A 24,411-nucleotide genomic window follows, 5' to 3' on the forward strand; every position below is an offset into this window, starting at 1 on the left:
GAAGATGAGGAGCGAAACAGACGGGCTTGGGAAACTTCATTTCGTTTCGATTCGATTGAGGTGTTGTACGGAGGAGCCCGGGTTGATTGTGGTTATTCGGAAGGGCTGGGGGTTTCTCGACATCGATGGTGCATTTTAAATGTCCAGTGATTTATCTCGTGGCAGTAGGTGTTGAATGTTGCTGAACGCCAACGGTATCGGGGAAAACGAACATTGTGGTTTTTTTAAAGTGAAGCTCGAGTTAAAACGGTGATTTAACAAAACTTTAATTACACGTTTAAACTTTCATTTTTATGTAGTCCAAATATTTTACTGATTGAACATTAATTTGGATTATTGTTTTCATGCTCCAAAAGTTTTTGTAATTGGTACATCGTTTTGGACGTTGGATCGACTATTGCAGCAACGGATGGGATTGGAGAATAGGATTTGCATACTGCGATTCGGAATCTGATTCACTTACAAAAGGAGCATTTTCATTGAATTCCATATCGAGTGGAGGGACATGGATATTCAATCAATGCATAAAATTCCATGTATGAGCCAACTATGAGCTGCTACTGTAATAATCATGTAGTAAAAAACAATCTGAATTTTTTTTTGCGTTAATTAAAACTGAGTATAAACGTTTTTCAGAAGTTTTTATTGATACTATTTGAGAGTACGTAGACAACAGTTTGGATATATATATTTTTTTTTTTTTTTATATTATAGTGCTCTACGTCCGGCTCCTTTTTAATAAGGGCACTACTATGGGCACTTAGCACTTGGGAGAAGGAAGGGAAGAGGGATGGGAGGCCTCCCATCACTGGGAGGGGGGTAGGGGGAATTAGGCAAATTTGCTGCGAGAAGGTCGCCTAAACCCTCCTCGAGGAGCATTGCGTGGTGAAAAAGCACATGTAAAAATATACAGAGGTACTTGCCCGAAAAAGCCGCACTGGCCGGGAATTGAACCACGGTAACCCGCGTGCCAATCCACGACCTAGCCGACCAAGCCACCGCGCGCTCTGGATATATATATAAGTAGAGCAAAAGTGATACATGTTTTTTGGGTCACCAATCATTTTCAAACAAAAGATCCATTTAGCCGCACTAAAGCATAAGTTTTTTTTTATATATTGTAGCACTTTACGTCCAACTTTGTTTACAGGCGCTTCTATGGGCACTTACGACTTTGGAAATGGAAGGATGAGGGATGGGATGGGGTAGGGGCAAAATCGATGTATTGCTTCCAGATAGGATGGAGTCCTTCCAGATATGTCTGCATATAAACACTTTTGTACGCCTAAACTACTGTTAAAAAAGTTTTTCAAAATGTATACTACTGCACTTCACCTATAAATCAAGTCAAGAAAGCAAGCTCGTATCGATCGAAAATCTTCGCATTTTCCTGAATCCCAGGAGAGCAGCTTCTGTACGCGCAGCCCAGTCAGACAGGATCGACATAAGAAACGACAAAAAAAAAGGTTGCGCAATAAAGACAGAAAAAAAAAAAAAGTAAAAAAGAGCGGGGCAATTGTACGTGGCCCATAGAAATTCAAATTTCCCCCACAGATAAGTCACGTGTACACTTTTTAGCCGAACTAGCTCCAACCTCGTTAGCCTCCTCAAACGACGACTCCACGCGGGCCTGGCGAAAAGAAAGAAAAGAAAAAAAGAAAAAGCTCCCAGGAATGGCGAGCACAGAGAGGGAGAGTCAGAGGGAGCTGGATGAGGACAAGACAGGGAAGGGGGTGGGGGGCGAATAAATTGCCCGATGAAATTTGCATATTAGCGCGTATATACTCGAGTAAGAAGCGGCCTCGAGCCACCCCCAACCGAAAACTCATCGCCTCCGGTACACTCGTCCGCCCCTTTCGTGTCCGTGAGTGCAGGGGAGAGAAAGAGCATCGGTGGAATTCTCGTGCTCTTTTCTCGCTTCCTGTTCGTTCGGGAGGGCCGCGGGCCTTGGCTTCCCTCTGACCACGTCAGAACGAGTGCTCGTCGTCGTCGTCCGAAAAACGAGGAAAGACCAGACGCGGGATTCCCGTGTATGTGCTCGAAATTCGATTGACGACTCAGCGAAAGCCCGGACTCGTTTTCACCAGAGGCGCGGTTTCCTTTCTTTTCCTTCCTTCCCGCGCGTGCTCGTCGATTTCCTTATACGCGGCTGCTTTCGATCGCTTTCGCGGCGCGTGCCGCACTCCACTATTTTCCTTTAGCCTTCTTCTCTGTGGGGGTGGCTTCCCTCTGGCACTTTTTTTTTTTTTACCTTATCAAAACACACGAGAAATATGTCGATTGTCGCGGATGGCGTTGATTGCGATTGGACCGTCGGCGTTTTTGCAAGCTCGCCTTTTTTCGATCTTGCTAATCCAGAGAAGGGAGAAGATGTTTGCTGGTGGGTTTTTTTTTTTTTTTTTTTTTTTTTGCAAGACGGAGAAAAGAGGGGGCATTTCTTTTATGATCGAGAAGATCCGCTGTGTGACATGCACACGCATACTACAAATCTAAGTAGTTGATTGAAGTTTGACCAAATCAATATATTATCAACAAAATAAAGATGTAATAGTATATTACTTACTTTATTATTTATTATTAAATAAGGCATTCAGCATTGCCTTCGGAGCGAGAGGCATGTGAAAAATCTTAACACGATGGCTGAACTTTGGCAAATCAACGTGATTAAAAATAAATTCATCAACCAAAACGAGAAAACTTTAAATTAGTTTCATTCAAAGCCATAATTTTATTTTAACCGAGTACCTCGTCCGGGTGTTCGTTAAACTTGTCTTGATGAAGATTTCAACGATACGACCGAGTAGAGTACTGCAAATAAGTATACAAAATTGAAGTGAAAGCTCCCAACTTGTACGGAAAAATCTCCCTCCCCGATCCCAAGATGCAGTAACTCCTTTGATAAAACGCCGAATAATCCCACGAGATTGAAAACTTTAGCGCGCCAGAAATTAAAATCCGTACACCATGGGAGCAAATAAGAAATCCAATGAAATTCGATCCCAAAACCTGCGCTCGTATGCACCGATCGCACCACTCGGAACAGCGCAGCCAATGCATACCCAAGCGACCGTGCGCGGGTTATCACGAAAGTTCCCTCGGCATCCACCACCTGACCCCCCCCCCCCAAAGACGCGTCCTGCCCTTTTTGGCATTCTGGACATCCCGAGAGAGGAAGCCCGGGATTAATACCGACCTCGCTATCCCCTCCTACAGAGGCAGACTGGTACATGACGTGCAAAGGAAAAGGGGGCAAATAAACCGAGAGAACGGATTTCATTTTTGCAAGTCTGTTTTATTGCGTCGAAAGAAAGGAGGCGCCAACGATTACTTAGGATCGGCAAGTATAATCGAAAGACTGCGCGTACAGGATACACTACGCTGAATAGGGTAAACACATTACGTTGTGATGGATCGTCCCGATAGATTTTGGAGCACTTGGATGTCTTTTGTTTACTGCAAGGATGAAAAAAAAAAAATTGGCCATTTTCGCGTGTACGTCACGCTAGCCAAGTGTACACAAACGCGCACGCGCGCGTGATTATCAAAGGCCATTGAGTCAGGTCGGGGATTATGTACCAGCACATGCAAAACTTTGCAATTGGTTCACTGAATTTAATCACGTTCTCTTGGAGGATACAACGATTCCTATGGGCGGTCTTGAGCGTGTGCTCGTATCCCGTATTAGCGGGTGGAAGTTAGATTGCCGCAGAGAACGAAATTCCCCACTGTGGACGAAGTTTTCGTGTTGAGATTCGTTTCGGGGATTATTCTTTCGCCACGTTCCGTTTCATCGATAGTTGATGACGTGGCTTCGATAGAAAATAAAATTTGAGTTGAAAAAAATAAATACATTCGTGTTACATCGATTGAACAATGCCGTGGAACATCGTTCAACATTGCCAAGACACCCGCGAAGCGTTTATCAAGATTGCACGCGTGTTTACAGGGTTGCCGTCTCGCAGGTATAACGTGTTAATGCGCTACGTGTGTTTTTCGTGGTAAACGCGTAGCTTATTTACCGCGGTTTTCCCTATGTATCAGGATTACACATCTTTGTGATTACACATCATAATACAGTTGCAATTTCATTCTCCATTTCATTTATGATTGATTTTATAATTTATTATGATGCTGTTGACAGTGAAATTCTTGAAAAGCTTTTTTGAACTTTTATTTTCTGATACCTTCTTCTCGTGTTCCCTTTCAACACTAACCTCAACATTCAATTGATTTTCTAAATTTGTTGGTAAATTTTTATCTATTCTCGTGGGTTTTTTCATCGTTTGATTAATTTTGTTCTTCAAGGATGATAATAGGTTCAGCCATCGTTCTGATCTTTCAGTCATCTGTCAAACTAATATGTACTCAAAAAATCTTAATATATATATATATATGTATCAACTAGCTTTTTAAGTTGACAATGTATAGTAAATTTTTAAAAGATGCAATTAACATTTTTTGTACAATTACTATTAATACAAAACCTTTTGATGAAATTTAAAAACTACAGGAAATATTTCAAAGTAGCCACAAAAATGTTTAATCGCAACTTTTTAATTTGACACTTCATTTCCACGTGTGGTCGAAAGAGGTATAAATCTCTGTCAAAAACAATGATTTGTATCATAGATTTTGGTCTCAGATATAATCTTTATGATCCAAATAACAAAAAAATGATTGAAAAAATAATTTAAAAAGTAGTTTTCTTTTTCTTGCAGTAGTGAGCAAGTAATATCCTACAGTCAATTCAACCAGGACAATCACAAAAGATCCTTATACATTTGTAGTTGAATGATAAATATTAAAATCACAAACTCCTTTAATACCACGTGGCACCACAAATCATGTTAACATTTCACTACAAGCTAAAACGTGAACCAAATTTTCATCAACATAGTGGATTGATTTTTGATCTTTTCCGATACGTACGTCCCACCTGAAAAGGTCTGCTATGGTTTCAAAATTCTGGGCTTCGCGTGACAACGCGCCACCAGCGATTCCCCTCTCGCAGCTCGCGCCAAATTTGATTGTGGGTGTCACGTTGCTGTAATCATCAAATCAAGAAAATGACCCGATCTTTGGACTGCTTGTTTTGTGAAATCAAACAGGGACCTGTAATTTCTCTTCCGGTACTCACGCGAAACTCCACCCCTGATGTACATCCTCTAATTACCGTCAATGGACACGATATTTTGTTTCACTCGTTCAGCCAAAAGGTTTCAAAGAAGATTTGAAATTAACAAAAATTAGAAATTACAAATATAATGTGAAACTTGCAAGCCAAAGCACTATTCAAACTACTGTTCCGATGATATTTCCGTAAAATGTACCAAACCAGGATCGAAACAATGTCGAGAGCACCTCATTAACATGCAAATTTTTCTCCACACCTATGTACCCCAATTTTAAATCCGTATATATATATTTTCCGTGCTCTAGAGAAGCAAAAAAGGTTCTAGTGCGTCATTGACATTGTTCTTTGATTTTCGAATCTCGGGTAAAATTTTTTTTCGAAAAGCGGATTTCCACGAAAGTTCATAGGTAAGATAATACGTGTGCACCCCCCAAGTAGCAGCGCTCGAAATAATGTTCCTATATATACATGCTTGGGTAAGGGCGACCGCGCAGTCAATATCCTTTATTACGAAGTGGTCTTTCGAGTGCTCTTTGGATCCCTTTTTTTCTCTCGCATCGAGCCCCCCGTCCCTCGCCTACTTCGTTCCGCGAAGAAGAGGAAAGAACGGAAGAGTATCGGTCAACAAGCTCGAGACTCTTGAGTAGCCAATAAGCCTCGCGGCTTCGGCGATTATTCGCAATAACCTCGGTCGCTGCAGTGCTAGATGACGACGGTATACCTACGTATAGGACAAAAAAAAAGGGAGACAGCTAAGGGGATTCTTTTTATAATATTCTCCCGTGAGGGGGACTTGTGGACGAGGACTTGCGGACAAACAGGACCTTAAATTTTAAATTGCGCTCTCGGGCGCTTGCAATATATAAGGATTGTGCTTTTAAGCGCCTTTTTTACTTTGCTGCTGCATCTTTGCTTTCTTCGGCTGTGGAGCGAATTTTAATTTGGTCAATCGATTTATCAACCAATTAAGTTTTACAACATCATTATTTATTATTAGTACACACCATAGCAAGGCAAGGGACGAACATAACGTGGTCAGAGAACTCTTGAATGACAGTAGTATTTTTATGATATTCTTAGAACTATATAAAATATTGGAAAGTATGAAATGGGATGTTTCTAGAAAAAAGTCCATATTACAATTCTGTTATCGTCGTAAGTTGACTCAAAGTCGTCTTTGTAGGCGTACCTGTACATTAGTGCCTTTTTCGCATTACTCATCATAAGAAGACGCTCAATATTACATCACTGTATGAAATCAGGTACACATATTAAACATATTAAAGAACACCAAATTCCATAAGTGCTGAGCTCATAGCTCTATGTAACAAAATGTAGGGATGGCTAAATGTTTTTCGGTTATACAATAAACTGAACCCAGATTTCTATGTATTAAGTGAATTATGTATTAACAGTCTTACAATACATGAACACAATCCATACTCAAGAGAAGCCTTTCGTGTTGCCAACATGTTTTAAAACATATAGTCGAAAGAATATACTTCAATAGTGCTCAAACTTTTTGTCATATTTTATCATCATTATCACCATTGCAACTTGTGTCCACTGACCTTCGGTCGGAACATCAGTCTTGAAAGTCACATCTCCTTCGACCCATGTTGTTACCTCAACACGCACAATATTTATATTCAATGCAAGTGTTAATCAAAAATAGCACTATACGTTGATTAACTCGTAAAGGCCCTACAAAAAATTCTATGGGATATTCGTGAATGCTGAACGAACTTGATGCAAATGGAACGGACAAGCTAAGGACAATAGCAAATGCACAACGCTCGCGATAAATATATTGGGTGTGAAACTGCAAGCAGATTACTTGATTCATCGTATGATTATGTTAAAAAATTTAAATTCATTAAATGGAAAAAATTTTTTGTTGGTAACTAAATACGTCTATATTAAAAACTTTTACAATGTTTTTTGATAACTACAAATATACTGCTACAATAAACGTTAAAAATTATTTTCGAACAATTATGTCCACAACGGCCATTACCACAATTATTCCAACGCATTTACAGCCACATGGAAAAAGAAACGTAAGATTCCATATATCATCTGCCGAATGACTTTTTCCCCCGTCTCCATCACCCCACACGGCCATTTATCTTCCTCCAAGTATATACAGCGCACATGTGGCAGCAGCGGAAGAAAGAAGCAGGTTCATCTTGCGAAACAGCGGGAAGTGCCAATTCGTCATAAAACAGGAACCGAGCGAGCGCGACCTCAAACGAAGGCCGGGGAGGGGGGGGGGCGATTTTATTTTACGATTTTTACGCCACCGGGCTAAGATTGAATCGCTCCTCGGGGACGTTACCGCCACCGTCGTCTTTCCTGGGGGGTCGCCACTCCCGAGACACGGAAGCACTTCTTTCCTCCTGTTCCAGCGCGCCCCTGACGAACCTGCAGGGGATGAAGAGGAGTGCACCTATACGACACCGGCGAGCAAAGAAAACGAAAAGCACCAAAGGGGGTGGGGACGAAATCTCTCGCCACGGGTTAATGCATAAGTCACACGTGTGCACGAGACGGGGCGCTACCTCCCTCCTCCTTCTACTACTCGTTTTTTTTTTTTTTTTTTTTTTTTGCTCTACCTCTCGTTGTTTTCCGCAGGTATGGGTTGTTTTTGTGGTCGTTATTCGCTTGTAGGTGCAGTACACACGCTTTCATATGATAATAAAAGTTTGAAATTCTGATCCAATGTTTTAAATCGAAAGTGAAAATCATCAGATCTTATACATATATTCTGCGCCAGACGCGCCATTGGAGACTCTGTCAGGATTAACGGTGTCTCACAAAGCCACGTGGTTTTTAGACGTCATTACCGTCGATTAAGTTGGGCTTACGTCACATTGCGTCGACTTTTCGACGTATTGTATACATCGTGATTCAGGCCCCTTGAAGCGACTACAAGCGGGGTTATTGCCAGGCGATAGCGCTCGAGAAACCTGACAACCAAAAATCGACAAAGATCAACTGGAGAATCTCTTATTGGTTCTGTTAATCAAATACACATGGACGGAAGATAAAGTTTGAAATACGCAAAAGCTTTCAAGGATACGCTCGTATTGCGTCCTTTTGTAGTAGTACTTGAGGCTCTGTGATCCTCGACAACTGGGTAAAGGTGTACAAAAAAAAAAAAAAACTCGGTTCCGGTCACCTCATTCATTTCCTTTCCCACAAAGTATTCCACTCGGTAAGGCTGCAAGCCATAAGAATTCAATACACCGATGATGCTCTTTTGCGCGAAACGCACGAGAAAAATCATAGACCGCGAATTTTAATTTTCCAAGTATAAGAAGGGGCCAGGTTTCATCTCGAGAGAGTGATAACCCGGGACTTGTGCTCCAGTTGAAAAAAGCAATCTCGAAATAAACGAAATCAGGGAAAGCCCAGGCGATGATGGTGGCAAGGGACGGTCGGTCGGAAGACGACGAGGCCGAGGAAGGAAGAAAGCCCCTGTATATATATATATATGTATAATATACACGTATATATGTAGGAGGGGAAAAAAAGCCGGCAACGTTTTAATTTAAAAAGTGTACATTCTCAATTACTATCATCTCTCGAAAAGCGAAGCGAAAAAAGAGCGAAAGGCGGAACGAAGGAGGAGGAGGAGGAGGAGGAAGAACGGCCGAGTAGGTAGCATCCCATCAAAACGGAGCATTATGCGCGCAAAAACCGCACCGAGAGCACTCAAGACGCGCTCCCTCGTTCTCTCTCGCGAGTCAACTAAAAAGCGCAAAGAAAAAAAGTAGTGGGTACCTATATGTAGAGGAGGAGGAGGAGGAGGAGGAGAGGAGTGTGTATAGGTGTACCCCTGTGTGTACATAAAGAGAGCGGTAGCAGCGGTAACGCTGCTGGAGCCCACACACAGCGCCCGAGGGGAGTCCAGGGGGAGGCTGGAGGACACAAAAATGTAGATGGCCGGGGGAGGGGGGGGGGAGAAGGCGAAGACACGCGAGTTCGCTCAAGGGGAGAGATTGAAAAAATAAAAAGCGCGAGAAAGCAGGGGCCGTGGCCACGATTTCTGTGTCCTTATGACGAGGAAAGAGAGGAACGAAAATTAATGGAGGACTCCGCGGAGGCCAGCAGGACGACGCCCGAGAATCGGAAGTAATCACGAGAAGTGGGGGACACATATGTATCTCTTTCTCTCTCGTGTCCGCGAGCGAGCGAAAAATACACTCCAACTCACATATACAGGTGCGTATACAATGGTACAGCATGTAATATATATGTATGGAAGCGAACGAGGAGACTAAGAGTTCCAGAACGGGAGGAAAGACAAAACCGAGCTATGTTACCGAAAAGGGGAGGAAGGAGGCCGCCAATTCCGAAGGAGTAGGTGTATACGTATATGTACATATATTGTGTATGGAGCGAGAAAGAGGAGGCTGTGTGTGAATGTATATAGTAACGAAGGAGAGCGAAAAAAAGCAATTGCAAAGGCATGTACACGTGTATGAGTGTACGTATAGCTGCAAGAGAGAGGGAGAAAGAAGTCCGCGAAAGAGCAGGAACCGAGTCGAGAGAGAGAGATCGCAAGAGCAAGTATCGCGCGCCAAGCGACTGACGAAGCACTTAGCAATATTATAGTAAAGCCCATATTATAAAGACCGCGAGGATCGGCCAGTATATAGATTATATGCCCATAGTATATTTATAGAGGGAAAAAAAGAGAGAGAGAGAAAAAAAAAAAGGACCTCGTATACATGCCGCCGGGCGTGCATATGATCCAGCCGCTGGTTTTCAATATTTCTGATTTTTCTTTTTTTTTTCTCTTTATTTTCAAGTGCCCGTCCCACCGGCCGAGTTCATTCATGTCGGGGCAATTTTTTTTTCAAGAATGGGTATATATGTATATACAACACAAGGCTCCCTGTCGTCGCTCGTCCCTTTCCTCCTTCATCTTTCTCCCTCCATCGGCGTGCGAGAAGATAATCCCGTTCGTCGACCGGGACGAGGCTGTCGAGTGGTCGTGAGAGCGTTTTTCCACGGCTCCGAGCGAGCGTGCTTTATTTGCTCCCAAATGACACGGGCAAGTGCAGGGACGGAGTTTGTTTTTCTCTCGTATATTGCCGAGGCTTGTAAAGCTGAAAGGCGGAATTGACACGTTTATGCGGGGGGCTTGGGGTTGGATGATATGCGCGTCATCCAAAACACATTTTTCGCTTTGCGGGCGCAGGTATAACATAGAAAGGGGGAATGGTGTGTTTTTGCTTGGCTCTAGCTGTAAAGTAGCACGTTGGTGGTGGTCATAGTTTTCAGATTTTTCGAGTGCGCGGCTTATTCGCTTCGGAGTAACATACGGTCGAATAACAGAGTCGGCTGGCCGTTTATTAGCAAGGCCACGCGATCTGCGATACTTAGGCTCATTGTTCCCCCCCCCCTCCCACTCACGAAATTGTTATGACACTGAACGTGCGAATTTTCGACACACCATTCAGCCTGGGATTTCTGATTAATCTTTGCTTTCGCTAATTGTGAAGTAACCTTTGTGTTGGTCAAAAACAAAGACTTTTTGGAAATATATTTTATATAGCGGTGTCTCTCTCTTTCTCTCTTTGTGAATTTGTGCAGGTGAGAAATCGTGCATGCAATTAATGATATCTCAGGACTCCCTGTTTGTTTGAGCCCTGTAATAGCAGTTGAAAAACGAAAAAAAATTAATTTCTAAAATTTTTTTGTTAAATGTAGTTGTTTCCATGTAATTTATTTCATATAATTAAGTGATATTTTTATTAAAATACATGCTAACGTCATGTTCGTCTAGAAAATTGGAGATTTTTTTTCAAATTTTTCCTAATTTTTAGATCAATATATCATTCGTACATAAATAATACTTCACTTTTCGATCTTACATATTATCAATTCATCGTTGAAAGTCCATGTTTTTAAAAGTTTTCTGGATTTTTATAGAATAGATATATATTTTTAAAAATGAAATAAAAAAAATAGTGAATTTGTATATATTTATTTCAAAAAAAATTCAAACTTTGGTTTATTATAATTTCATTACAGTTAATATTTGTTGGTTACAAAGAGTAAAATATGTTTGAATCAAATAAGAAATAAATTAATATCTGACAACAGTATACATTAAAATTGCAATGATTATTATTTATACTAGACCATGGATCATAACATTTTTTACGACCCTTAATCCTGGTAAATAACTGTCTTAAATTTAAAATTATTTTCTTCTTTCAACAAAATAACAACTTTTTTTGAGAAAAACTTTTCATTTTTATCTTACTAGTATCTGAAATACATCGAAAAGCTTTTTTATTGTTGAATAGTTTGAATCAGTTTCTAATGATAAAAAATAAGTTAAAAAACTTTTTTTTCAAATCCATGAATTAAAAAGGGTATAATATGTCTTAATAAATCATTTACCAGATACCCTAACTGTTAAAATTATACTTTATCTGACTTAATAAATCATTTACCAGATAATTATTAAAATTATACTCCATCACTGTAGAATCATTAATTCTGTTGTATCTACAGATTTTTGGAAATCTTGACATTATATTAAACATTTTATTTCTTGTCTGCAGTAATGCAACTTTTACACCACATGTTCATTCAACTGAATATAGTACTTGTTTCTAATGTAAAATAGTTCCAAATGTTATACATATATCTTTTATATTTATCAAAATATAAATTGAAAAAAAAATTTTTTTTATTTATAGAGATTACTTAGGTCAACGTGGTGTCTTAAATTAAGTATATCAGGTTCTGTAACTTGAATGTAAAATGGAATACCAGCTTTATCAACTTGACTGACTTAAATTAATTATTTGAATGAATTGTTTGTCACATAACTTTTTTTGACTTTTATTTAAAAATGTCAAGTATAGCATAAGTCTTGTCACTTTATTAAAAAAATGTTGAGAAATTTTAGTAATTATTTAACTCTGTAAAGCATAACAATAACGTACTTTAATGTCTTGTAGAATCTTTAAAAATTTCTAATAATGTTTTTCGGGTGTAACATAAAATACGTAATTTTTAAAAGTTTATGAATAAATAATGGTTATTTTTTACACACTCCAAAAAATATTAATAATAAATAAAATGTACAGTTATTTCTATTCAGCATAAGTTTACTGAAATAAAATAGTACGAAAATATTTATAAAAATAAAAATCTAGCCTTAAACAATTAAAATTTGTTTAGTCATTAATTATATATTTTAAAAAAATTATAAAAATTTTTTCTGAAAAACTACTGATAACTCAAACTATTTGTAAGATGTATTTATGCAACATTGAATGCAATAACCCTAAAAATTATTTATGTAAAATTATTACATGGAAACTATTTTTTTTTAAATTTAATTAACTATTATCTTGAAAATTAACACACTACAAGACAATACCAAGATTACTCTTGACTCTTGTAGAGCTCTAGTTTTTCGTAGTCTATATAAATTGTGAGAATCTTGGTTAATATTAAAAATTGACAATAACGAGTTTTCATTTATTTATTATTGCTACTTTGAGACTACAAATGTATTGTGGTGTTTTTGGCGATGTAAAAATAAACTTCTGTTTTTATACAAAAATGAAGAAAAATATTTGTTTTATTTAATTTTTTAGTTATTCATTTCTTTACCATTGTTTATTTTTTTTTTTTTTCAATGCATACAACAGATATTAATATTCGTGATTGAAAAAAGTGTGATCAGAAAGTGATATTGATATTACTGGCTGTTGTAACATAAAAAATGAAACACAATATATACATGAAGAAGAAAAATTTTTTAATCTTCATTAATATTAAAAACAAAAATCATCATTACAAAGACACGCATTAGTATATTTCGGTCTTGAACATTGATACAAAAATATTTGAAAAATAATATGTAATGTAAAGGATACCTTCGTAGAGCCCTAAAAAAAAAAAAAAAAAAAAAAAAAAAAAAGGAAAAAAAAGAAACAGTATTTTGAAGGAAAGAAAAAAACCATCATCATCTCTTAACATCTTATTTTAACGAACGAGCAAATCGCCACCACCGCGCTCACAGTTTCAAAATGAGGAAGAAGAAGAAGAACAAGGAGAAGAAGGAAGAAGAAGAAGAAGAAGAAGAAGAATCTATCCACAATACTAATGGATTTGCTCTCACAAAAGCGGCGAGTTTTAATTCTCCGTTCAGACCATTAATCTCGAAAACAGACAGCGCGATGCGCAGCGACGCGGCTATATACACATATATACATAATATACCCACACCGGGGGCCAGCGCGGACCGAAAGGAGCGGGGGGCCCCTAAGGAATTCGAAGTTCGGCAACACTGGTTTGGGTCAGTCCTGCGCGTCTCCCCTCTCTCGCCAACCCGTAGGTCCCCTTCTCTCCCTTGCACCTCCCCTCGCACGGCAGTAGGCATTGGGGCATTAAGCGGGTAGTCACGCTTGCGCCGCGAGACTGACAATATCGATCTGCCTGTGTCAACGGACGGGATTAATAAACGGCGTAATATATAACAAAAGAAAAGCCGAAGCGCTACAGGAGGGGGTGTAACTGCTTATCGGTTCGCGAATGAGCGATAAAAAGAAAAAAAAAAAAAAAAAAATTGATATGATTCGGCGTGACGGGTGAGGCGCGAGTGTGGGATGTGTACCTGTTGGGACTGCTGGTATCATCGCGCAGAAGGACGGAGCACATTATAGGAGGGAGCGACACAGGCATCCGAGAGTTACCGAAGAGCGAGAAACTGCATCAGGCAACCTGCGTGAGTATAATATACCGGTGCTCCCCCCGTCTCTCTTTTGCGCTCTTTCTCCTTCTTCTTCGGCTTTATATATGTACCTTCTTCAGTGGCAGTTAGCATGAATACATTGCGTCTCCCCCTTTTTTTTTTTTTTTTTTTTTTTTTTTTTTTTTCAACTCTGGCTCTCTGCGAGATTATACAGCGTTCTCGTTGCCGAGCAGCACTGCGAACGTTGGTTGAATATCGTTCGTGAAATTTTATCGATCGATTGAACATTTTGCTCTGGTCTTGCGTACCGTGATACGTATATGCATGTGTCTGGCAAGAATATATGGTACAGGTAGAAATTAAAAAGAAAAAGTGAGGTATTTAAACATGTGATGCTGTGGGTGTGCGGGAGTCGCGGTGAATTCAAACGCTTTCGAAATCGATCGGTATAGGTATGGAGCGAAATTTATTTGCAACAATATATCATGCAAATATGTGTGCTACACTGGTACATGCACAGAAAAAAATATACTTAGTTGAAAATAGTCGGATAGTTACTTATGCCATTTCGATGGTTGAAACAGTTATTGGTTAAATAAACTATTTTTTTGTTACAATGTAGAAAAAAGTTATGGCAGCATAACTATTTTAAAAAATGTATACAATATACTTTAACTATTTCAATCATTCAAAAAAAAAAAAAATTAAATAAATAATTTAAGGAATCTATTGATGAAATTTGTATGGATGACAATCGCATTCAGAGTAACATAATACCTATCAAAATTTCAGGCACCTTAGCTTTACTGTTTTTGAGAAATCACTTAGTATTTATTCAACGCGAACTCGTAAATATGGAAGAGAGAGTATTTTGCAGATTTAATAAAAAAAAAAAGATTATCTTATAAAAGTACATGTAAACTAAAAATAATTAATTTTTTGTAGGTGGTAGGTACCATTTTAATGTTACTTTGAATACTATTGTTAGTTTTTATAAAAATGTATCAAAGGAATTCTTATATTTATTATTTTTGTGATACAACCCCTTTAAGAGCGAAAAAGAAAAAGAGAACAACAATATTTTGTTACCAAACGTCAAAACATCGTAACCATTCAAAAACAAAATTATAAAATGCAATAACAACTTTACGTGTTATTAAAAAAAAAAAAAAAAAAAAAAAAAAAAAAAAAAAAAAATTGTTAAGCAACGCATAAACTCATGAATTCACCACCATATGACAGAAAAGAAGATTACAAGTCTTTTACGGAAATCAGATCGTAATTGTCAATATAATATTCAAGCTGTCATTAACATAATAAACTAGTATGGTGACTATCATATTTTTTTTGTGAAACCATAAATCACAGTTGTTTTAACAAAAAAAAAGAATATTGTAGCAAAAAAAAATTTTGTTTGGGTTAGCTGTATATTTTTCTCGTGCACAGCTTTACACCAACTATATGCACACTTGATTATTTATTTTCCAAAAAAAAGGTAAAATCCGTTAATTTTAAGCTCTTGCAATTGATATATTTTTCATCCACAAAGTCAATTGAAAATTTTTAATTCCTTTACAGGTAGCGAAGAAAGTTTGAAAGATGTCGACGTCGAGCGTGTAAACGTGTGATCCAGAAAAAAAAAAAAAAAAAAAAAAAAAAAAAAAAAAAAAAAGCCGAAGGAACAACCAAACAAAAATGGTGATATCCTGGTACTCGCGAGTCCTCGCGCACTACCCGTGCATCGTGCTCATAATTGTTTTCGTATTCTCGATGACGTGTCTCATCGTGCCATTGACCACGAAAAAATTTCCAGACTTTTCTGATCCGCAGCTCGGGTTCGAGGCGCGAGGAACTCCACTAGCGCAGCGGCTAACGGCGTGGAAAAATTTAATAGAGTCGTCGAGTCCCAGGGGACACCTCGTCGACAACCCTCTCGAGTACTACTATTACCTGCAGGACGTTCATCAGCAAAGGGAAAACTTGGCCAACGAAGTCAACGAAACACTGCCCGGCAGGAACAAACACAAGAAGCACAAGAAGAAGCACCGCAAGTACAAGCACAAGAACAAAAACGCCGTAAACAAGCACAGAATCGACAAAAAACGGGTTCGCAATGAATCGTCGGATTTGAGGATTAAAAGCCATCGCACGCGCGACGACGGGGAAGAAGACGACGACTACAACGAATATCGCAGATCAGTGAAGCGGTACTCGAACTACGCCGATGGATTTTTTTGCAACGACCCGAGCTCCGCCTACGCCAGGGTGGTCGTCACGTCCAAGAGTAAGAAGAAAACGAATTTGTGGTCCTTGGAAGGAGTCAGAGCTCAATGCCACATCGACTCCGCCCTGAGGGCCAATCCGCTCTTTCCTTCGATCTGCCAGCGGCAACTGCAGTACCAACACAAGTGCTGTCGAAGCTGGTCTCCGGCAAACTACATAGCTCTTTTGTCGAACCGGACCTCCTGTTCCATGGTCACCAAAGAGGATCTGGCCAGCGTCGAGAGCATTTTGAAGGAGTGCTTCTACTTTTATCAAAAACTCGAGTTGACCCCCGATTGCTCGGAAGATCTGAAATGCCAGCGCAAAGTGCCCGAGCTTTGCTACGCCAACAACAACAACGCAGTCTACCATCTTCTCCATTACCTCGTGGACGTAGATTTTCTCGCCAACAACGGCAACTCCACCGAATCGCCCTTGTCCTCCGTCATGATTATACTGCCCACGGCCGCGAGCTCTTCCAGCTTCGACTACTACAAAGACATAAACCTCGACGAGTTGACGTTTGACGATTACTACGTGCCAGCCGTACAATTTGGCTTGAAGAGCACACTCTTCGATCGACAGCTCGTTATGGATTGTGTTTTGCTGTTGTTTGGGTTCAGCATAGTGACGGTCTGCATTTGGTTTTACACCGGATCACTTTTGATCACGATGACCACGATAATAGCCATTATATTTAGTTTAGGTATTTCATACGCAATTTACACTCTAGTCCTAGACATTAATTACTTTCCTTTCATGAACCTGTTGACCATCGTCGTGGCGCTTGGCATCGGGTCCGACGACACGTTCATATTTTGTAAAATATGGGAGTGCAACAAGCGCCAGAAATCCCTGACCGTCAACAACAACTTGAACCGGCTCGTCCACGAGACCATCAAACACGCCATACCCTCGATATTTGTCACCACGTTGACAACGACTATAGCGTTTCTGGCTTCAATAATCAGCAACGTCACCGCCATCAATTGCTTCAGTCTGTTCTCAGGGATCACCGTCATCGCCAATTTCTTCTTGATGGTGACTTGGTTGCCAGCCAGTGTGATAGTTGCCGAGCGCTTCGGCGCCAATTTCATGTCATCGGAGAACTTTGTGGCGCAAAAGATAATCCGACCGCTGTGGTCCCTCGTCGACAAAGCCGAGCACTTGTTCACCAATTGTCTCATAAAAACCGTGCTTTCGCTCAAGTGGTTTTGGTTCTCGTTCCTCCTGAGCGTCGCGATCGGAAGTTGCCTGATCGTCTTCCACTATCCCGGCCTCCGACTGCCGGACACCCCGGACTTCCAACTCTTCACCAGCTCGCATCCCTTCGAGCAATACGACCTGTTCTACGTGAAACGCTTCCACTTCGAAAAGACCGAGCACGGGGACGGCAGCGAGGTTCTGCCCCTGCGCTTCGTCTGGGGAGTTCTGCCCATAGACAACGGCAACTACCTCAACCCCGAGTCAAAAGGAACCTTGGTCATGGACGAGAGCTTCAACGTGAGCGATCGCAACTCCCAGGTCTGGCTGGAGAACTTTTGCAAGGACCTGCGGACGCAGCCCTTCTACCGGAGCACTCTGGGACCGCTTCTGCCCAACTGCTTCATCGAGTCCCTCCAGCCGTGGATGGAGCGCCCCTGCGAGGACCCGGTCGACTCTAACGTCAATTACCTGCCCTGCTGTCGGAACAGCACCTTCCCGTACGAGCCGCAGATCCTCGAGTTGTGCGCCGCCGAGGCCGTCGCCGAGATCCACCGGACGCCCTCGCACCTCTGGAACTTCAAGGCCTCACGGAGCTCACCGACGGTGGGCCTCAAGTTTCGCAAGCAGAACACCACCGGGCTCAACGAGACCCTCGATGGCAACGACACGCTTACGACGATGATAACGAAAGCCGTGCCGGAGATCAAGGCCGTGATCGTCGAGTACGACAGCAACTTCACGTTCTCCCTGTCGTACGCCGAGATGAACGGCTTCTACGAGGAGGTCGAGACGTGGTTCCAGGAGCAGCTGTCCAAGGCCCCCGCAGGCATGAAGAACGGCTGGTTCGTCAGTTACCTGGAATTCTACGAGTTGCAGAGGGCCCTGCACCAAGGGACCATATGGGCGATCATCGTCTCGGTGGCGTTGACCCTGTTCGTGCTGGCCCTCGTGACCTTGAACCTCCTCGTGAGCCTGTACGCGATACTGGCGGTTGGGGCGGCCATAATCGTCACGGTGGCGACCCTCATCCTGATGGGTTGGAAGCTCAACATCCTTGAGAGCATAGCCGTGTCGACCGCGATCGGGCTAGCGGTGGATTTCAGTTTGCACTACGGGGTGAGTTACCGCTCGAGCACCGGGGACAATCGGATCGACCGGATCAAGGCCACCTTGGAGCAAATGGCGGGTCCGACGATCATGGCTGCTCTGACGACCGGGGCAGCGGGGGCGTTCATGTTGCCCTCGCAGGTCCTGGCTTACATACAGATCGGCCTCTTCCTCATCATCATCATGGTGATCAGTTGGATCTACGCCACGTTCTTCCTGGGCTCGATTCTGGCCATCGCTGGACCCTCGTCGCGGTTTGCCCAGTTTCACTACTCGAATTTCCGGCGGACCGTTTTCAAGTCGAACAGAAGGAAGGTCGCCGACCCGGACGAGGTTGAGAGTCACAGGTCCATAAGGATGGTCGAGAAGCCGTCGAGTCGGTCCGAGGAGCCGTGAGGGGGAGGTTTACGTTCGAAAGTGTAAATAGACGAATTACTTTTTCGGTGGGAACATTATTGCATTGCGATACGGACGTAGAGTAGTAATTACTAAACTATTGATATTATATTTTGTAACTTTGGAGCTTTTTTTTTTTTTTTTACATCTACGAGTAAATTATAAGTTGAATTTATATTATTAGCTTCGTTGAATGTACTGTGCAGGAGGAGGAGAAGAAGAAAAGTGTACGAATTGTGATATCTATGTGTACTTAAAGAGTCTTTGATTTAGTTTATTTTTATCTTGAAATGAAAATTGTACGAAAAGGTGTTTGGTAAGAAAAAAATTTTTTTTTTTCGTAAAAAAATTTAAAAAATAAACAAAAACAAAAAAAACAATTGTGTATATATTTAATTGAATAAGTATAAAAAATGTGATGGGAAGAATATTAAAATAAGTGTACTTGGGATTTTTTTTTTTTTTTTTTTTTATTGCGTATGACTGACGAGACAATGAGATGAGTATTGTGATATGATGACAGTCATTGCTTTTGTAACTGCGAACTTTCGGTAGTTAATTAACTGTGTACAAATGTGCAAAGTGGCCTAATGTAAATTATATTATATGCGTAGCTTACACGAATAAAAACCACTATAATTTGAAAAAAAATGTTTCAGTTAACTCGATTATTCTTCATGTTTTATCTCTTCCATTGTATTTTATTTTTATTTCCAATTATAAAGCATGACGTGTTATACAAATAAAAAAAAATTGATAAAAAAAAAAAAAAATTCCATGTCATTGTTCATACCTACATCAAAGTTTAATCACTAATGCATCCCTTCGCACCACTGGTAGAAAGTACCAAGAGGTACCGAATCACACTATACGACAACCGAGGCAATCACTCGCCAAGCTAGAATAGTCTCAAAGTCACCCACACGATCCAGAAAAAAAGAGCATCAAGTAAACATTGCAAAGAAAATTGAAAGCAAGCCCCGGAAGGGTCGAACGCGAATCCCCGCGCAGTTTTAGGTACAAGTACAGCTCGAGCTCATGCCATTGAATATCGCGATCGTCGAAAGCTCTGGTGAAAGAGCGGCACCACGAGGGGAGAGGAAGGGTTGAATTAAACTATACACACGCACCCTCCCACACACGAGAACACGGGGATGAAGAACAATATACACCAACTAAAACTGAAAGCCCCCCTCGTATTATACATGATACACTCGAACTATATATATATACACTGGCAAAAGCCCCGCTGACAGACAGACAGACGAGCGTGTATATAGACTTGTGCGCACTAATATATACGTTCAACTGGGCTCGTTATACATTATATTCGGGAGTCGTGCGATCAGACGAAGCGTGAAGTACATGCATGGGCGGTGCGAAGCCACAGCGAGGGTGCGGAGAATGAGAAGAGAGAGAGAAGGACTGGCATTTAAGGATTATGTGAGTTTAGCATAATATTAGCAGGTACGAATATAGGGATGTTCGCGAGTACAGAGGAAGGGAGTACTTGCGTATATATGTATAGATATCGCGTAGCGGAAAAGGGGGTTGGCTGCGAGGGGGGTCGGGGGTATTATTCATGGATTACCTTACTTGTCTCGGCCACAATCCACCTAAAGCCTCCATTAGAATAATTGCTTCTTCATCTTCGCGCTTACGCGGCTCTTTCTCTCTCTCTCTCTCTGCTGTGTGTACATCTCCTCTTTGGCACTCGTTTTCTCGGGGAGGTTCTTTTTTTTTCTTCCTTTTTCTAAATACACCTCGCACGTAGATGCTCGCGTGGGTGTACATCGAAGAAGCTACTCTGCTTTGCTTTCATACATACATATACGTAAACTCGCGCTTTCACCCTCGATGCGTGCACTTTGAGGAGCTTTTGGGCTATTAATGAATTACCCTAATTATTTTGGAAAAGAAGCTTTCAGTTTGCAGAAACGCAAGGATTTTCCCGTCTGTGCCCATTGCATCAAGATAGACGGATATTAATGATATTAATAGAGGGAGCGATGATGCTTCTTTTGTACGCCGGTGTGTGTGTGGATGTATGCGTCACGAGTGTTTCTAAGGGCCATTCAAGACTCGTTTTGACGGATGGGAGTGCGAGATTATTCATACGTGTGCGAAGTTGACGCGCGGTAAATATGAAGACATTAGATGTGTGTAATTAGTCTCGATGTTTATGGTGTAATGAAACGAGCTTTGAGTTTAATGTTATTGCAAGGCACGACTGATCGACAAAAGGATAGCCACACGTTAATCATACACTTTTCTATAGTTTGAAACGAATTTTGAAACTAAAGAATAAATTGAGGGTGGCCTGAGTTGCATCCCGGAGTGTGTGTTTCCAGGAAAAATATTACGCTGGAAAAGCCAGGCGTGAACAAAATACAATTATGGGTAGGTATTCGACATCGTCTCATCGATTTTTTTTGAGACTAAGAAAGATAAAAAAAAAAAAATGAAAAATATCACCGTGGCTAGAGTTTTTATCTGCTGTGACAAGGTGCAGCTCCTCCCAAACGAGTTAGCATACATTGCAGCAATGTTCTATACTTAGCGATTTTTCGGGTGCTTTTTTGCAATTTTTTTTTCCACACAGCTAACACCGATCGCCTTGTCTATCCCGATACAATTGCCAGATAAACGGATTTAGCCTGTCATTTCTTTCGCTCGAGTCTTTTCCGGCAGAAACGTGAGCCGATTCGCCAATACCGGCACTTACTCCGCTGCCGATGTTCCTGCGATGCTATCTTCGAATCAACAAAATTCTGCATCCGATGGAAGGTCCATCCATGTAGATCTTGCAATCAGTCACGCCCTGAAAATGTATGTGGCTACTTCTCAGAATGCTTAAAAATGTTCAACTCGTGTATATGGTGTAATTAGTTATGAAAATTACAAAAAAACTTGTGACACTATGAAAGTGCAGTTTCAAAAATAGTATATTACGCCACTAGGGCGGAAAGTGCTTCTTCCCGCCCGCGGGCGCACTTTCCGCCCGCCGAGTACTTTCGGCCCAAGGGCGGGAAGGCCTCCGCCCGAGTCGCGTATCCTATTTTTCTCCTTAAGGGCCCAAAGTGAGAACGTATTTTGTCTGGTTAATGATCACTTCAATAGAAATTTAACTACAGGATTAAAAATGAAAAATATTTACGGTGAATTCTAAGATATTGCAACCTCTGTTAAAAAATAACGGAGGTGTTTCGAATAGTGTATTGACTAGAATAGTTGAGTACGAACAAAAACTTAAAGCTGGTATGCTAGAATATCTTGACTGCAGTGTAGATATTAGTGAACTTCCCTATTTATAAATTGTGTTGTATATATAAAACTATGTTTATTGATTGAGATGTCATGAAGAAGAACGGTAACTCGTATTTTGCATCAATTATTTAAAATTGAGTATGATTTTATTTTTATAAAATAATAAGTCTAAAAAAGTAGTCGGTAAGGTAGGGAATTTTTAAAAATAAGTAAGAGTTAATTGTTAATAAACGAAAGTTCGCATCAAAGGTTGTGCGGGGTCCAGGGGCGGCAGCCCCTGGTGGGGGACCAGGGGGCAAAGCCCCCGGCGGGGGTCCAGGGGGCGGAGCCCCCGGTGGGGGGTAGGGGGGGCAAAGCCCCCCCCTCGTCCAAAAAATCAATTGATCGTTCGATTAAAAAAAATTTACAACCATTTCCCGAAAAAAAAAAAATAAATTAAATTAATCTAATCTCCCGAAAAAAAAAAACTTGGTGGAATGAGAGTATGAGTATCAAAAAATGGCAATCAGAGATATAATACTCCCTTATTGTAATATTATATTTTTTCTTAAGAAATTATACACAAAATATACTTATAATAGAATTTCATAAAATAATCAAGTCTTGTTTTGAAGATGTATAAAGAAAGATATTTGATAGATGTCGCATATAACATATTGATAATGTACAGCACCAACTACAAAATTTACTAATTTTTCTTATTTGCGGGCGGGAATGTACTTTCCGCCCTAGGGCAGGAATGTACTTTCCGCCCTAGGGCGGGAGGTTCCACTTTCCGCCCGTGAAATAGGCACTGAAAGTACTTTCGGCCCTCACTTTCCGCCCGAAAGGAGGAAAAAATTTTTTTCATCCTATAGTTAAGAATGATTGTTATTCAACGGGTGCAACCTTGACCTCCCGGTTCGTTGAGGTTTGATGGACGCTATTTTTTTGAAAAAAAAATTTCTTGAAATTTTTCGGTTCGTAGTGGTCATGGCTTTCTCAGATTCGAGTGTTTAAGAAGAGTTAACTCTCTTTGGTTAATATTTTTCTGCAAACTCTACAACATCTTTTTGGTTTTTTAACAGAATCACTGCGGTATACCAGTATCTGAAAATTTTAAACCCAGATTTAAAAAGCCATCAACTGCATAACGTTTTAACTGTGATATACATAAATTTTAGTGTGTTCTTTTGTTTTTTCTTTTTTTGTCAAAACTGTCTAAAAATTTATTTTTGCGTCGTTATTTTAAAAAAATTTTTCTCAAATGTTTTTTTAATACAAGTCTTAGTCTTAATTAATTATGTTCATTGTTATACACAGGTATACATACAAAAAATAAAATACATCAGCACTAGATTTAAATATAGCAAATTTTTGTTCAATAATTTTTTACGAGCTACCAGAAAAACTAAAAATAAAAAAATTCATTCATGCACAGATTGAATTTCCAAACAATTAACGACTATTCAACAAATTGTGGGCACTTGAACGAATAATCAATTATTACTTATGTCCTGCAGCAGAAGAATAGAACTTTAACGAAGGTATAACTATGTTGAGCTGCACCTCTTTTCAATTGGATTTTTCAATTATTACATAGTAAACAACAGTCAATGAGCTTGTAGATGAAAGCAGAATTTATTTAAAATAGCCGCTACATTTCCGACACTGTACGCTCGAAAACTATAGTATAGAGAGTCGGACCATGTTATTGTTCAACGGTGTGGCGCGACAAACGTCAATTATTAATTTAAAATGTAAGTTTCAATTCTCTTGTCATAATCTTCGTGAAAAATCAGTCAAGCTTTCAATGAGGAAAAAAAATGTTGATGGAATAAAAAAATTAGCAAACACAAGCGCACCTATTCCCAAAGCAACGCATCGAGAGTGTAATGAGATTTTATGGGTGCCCAAATGATTTTCCCAATAAATTAGCTGGGTCTAATTTAAACGACCCACTTTTCTAGCATCGAGAAATGATTAACCAAGCGTTAACTTTTCCCGCGCCCCAAATCACACTGCGTTTCACAATTTCCCATCAAGATGATTAAAAACCCATCAGCACTTCACACTCGGTTGAACAGATCTTGGAAGCGGCGAGACTGTTTATGAATTTTGCTGGGTGACGACAACATTTTTTCACGCCTTTGATTGTCATGTAATCATAAAAAAGGTACCGATTCACCAAAATCGATTTCAATGTTTCAGGAATCACGAAAATTTCCAAAAATACAAGACACAAAAGCCCATGGCAATCCAGTATCAGGTCAATTTTCCATACATCCCTCACTTAAAAGCTGCACGCACAATACCCCCACTTACCTTT

General features: G+C 40.3%; 2 protein-coding genes across 2 annotated transcripts in view; one reads left to right on the plus strand and one right to left on the minus strand.

Annotated features, from left to right (window-relative positions):
- The window catches only part of LOC106636928 (aldo-keto reductase family 1 member B1), a 403,668-nt gene that overhangs the window by 148,048 nt on the left and 231,209 nt on the right, over positions 1-24,411 (minus strand). The gene's annotated exons all lie outside the window — the stretch shown is intronic.
- On the plus strand, positions 15,561-18,949 carry LOC106636899 (protein dispatched). Its single transcript, XM_014349446.2, has one exon. It carries the CDS (start codon positions 15,561-15,563, stop codon positions 18,834-18,836), a length of 3,276 nt encoding a protein of 1,091 aa, XP_014204932.2. The 3' UTR covers positions 18,837-18,949.

Source organism: Copidosoma floridanum, unplaced genomic scaffold, assembly GCF_036245765.1.
Source record: "Copidosoma floridanum isolate Cflo_tuat_1 unplaced genomic scaffold, Cflo_Japanese_pri ptg000019l, whole genome shotgun sequence".
NCBI lineage: Eukaryota > Metazoa > Arthropoda > Insecta > Hymenoptera > Encyrtidae > Copidosoma > Copidosoma floridanum.

Bases quoted from the DNA above. Each gene is read 5' to 3' on its own strand.
- LOC106636899 (XM_014349446.2), top strand. From the start codon at position 15,561: ATGGTGATATCCTGGTACTCGCGAGTCCTCGCGCACTACCCGTGCATC.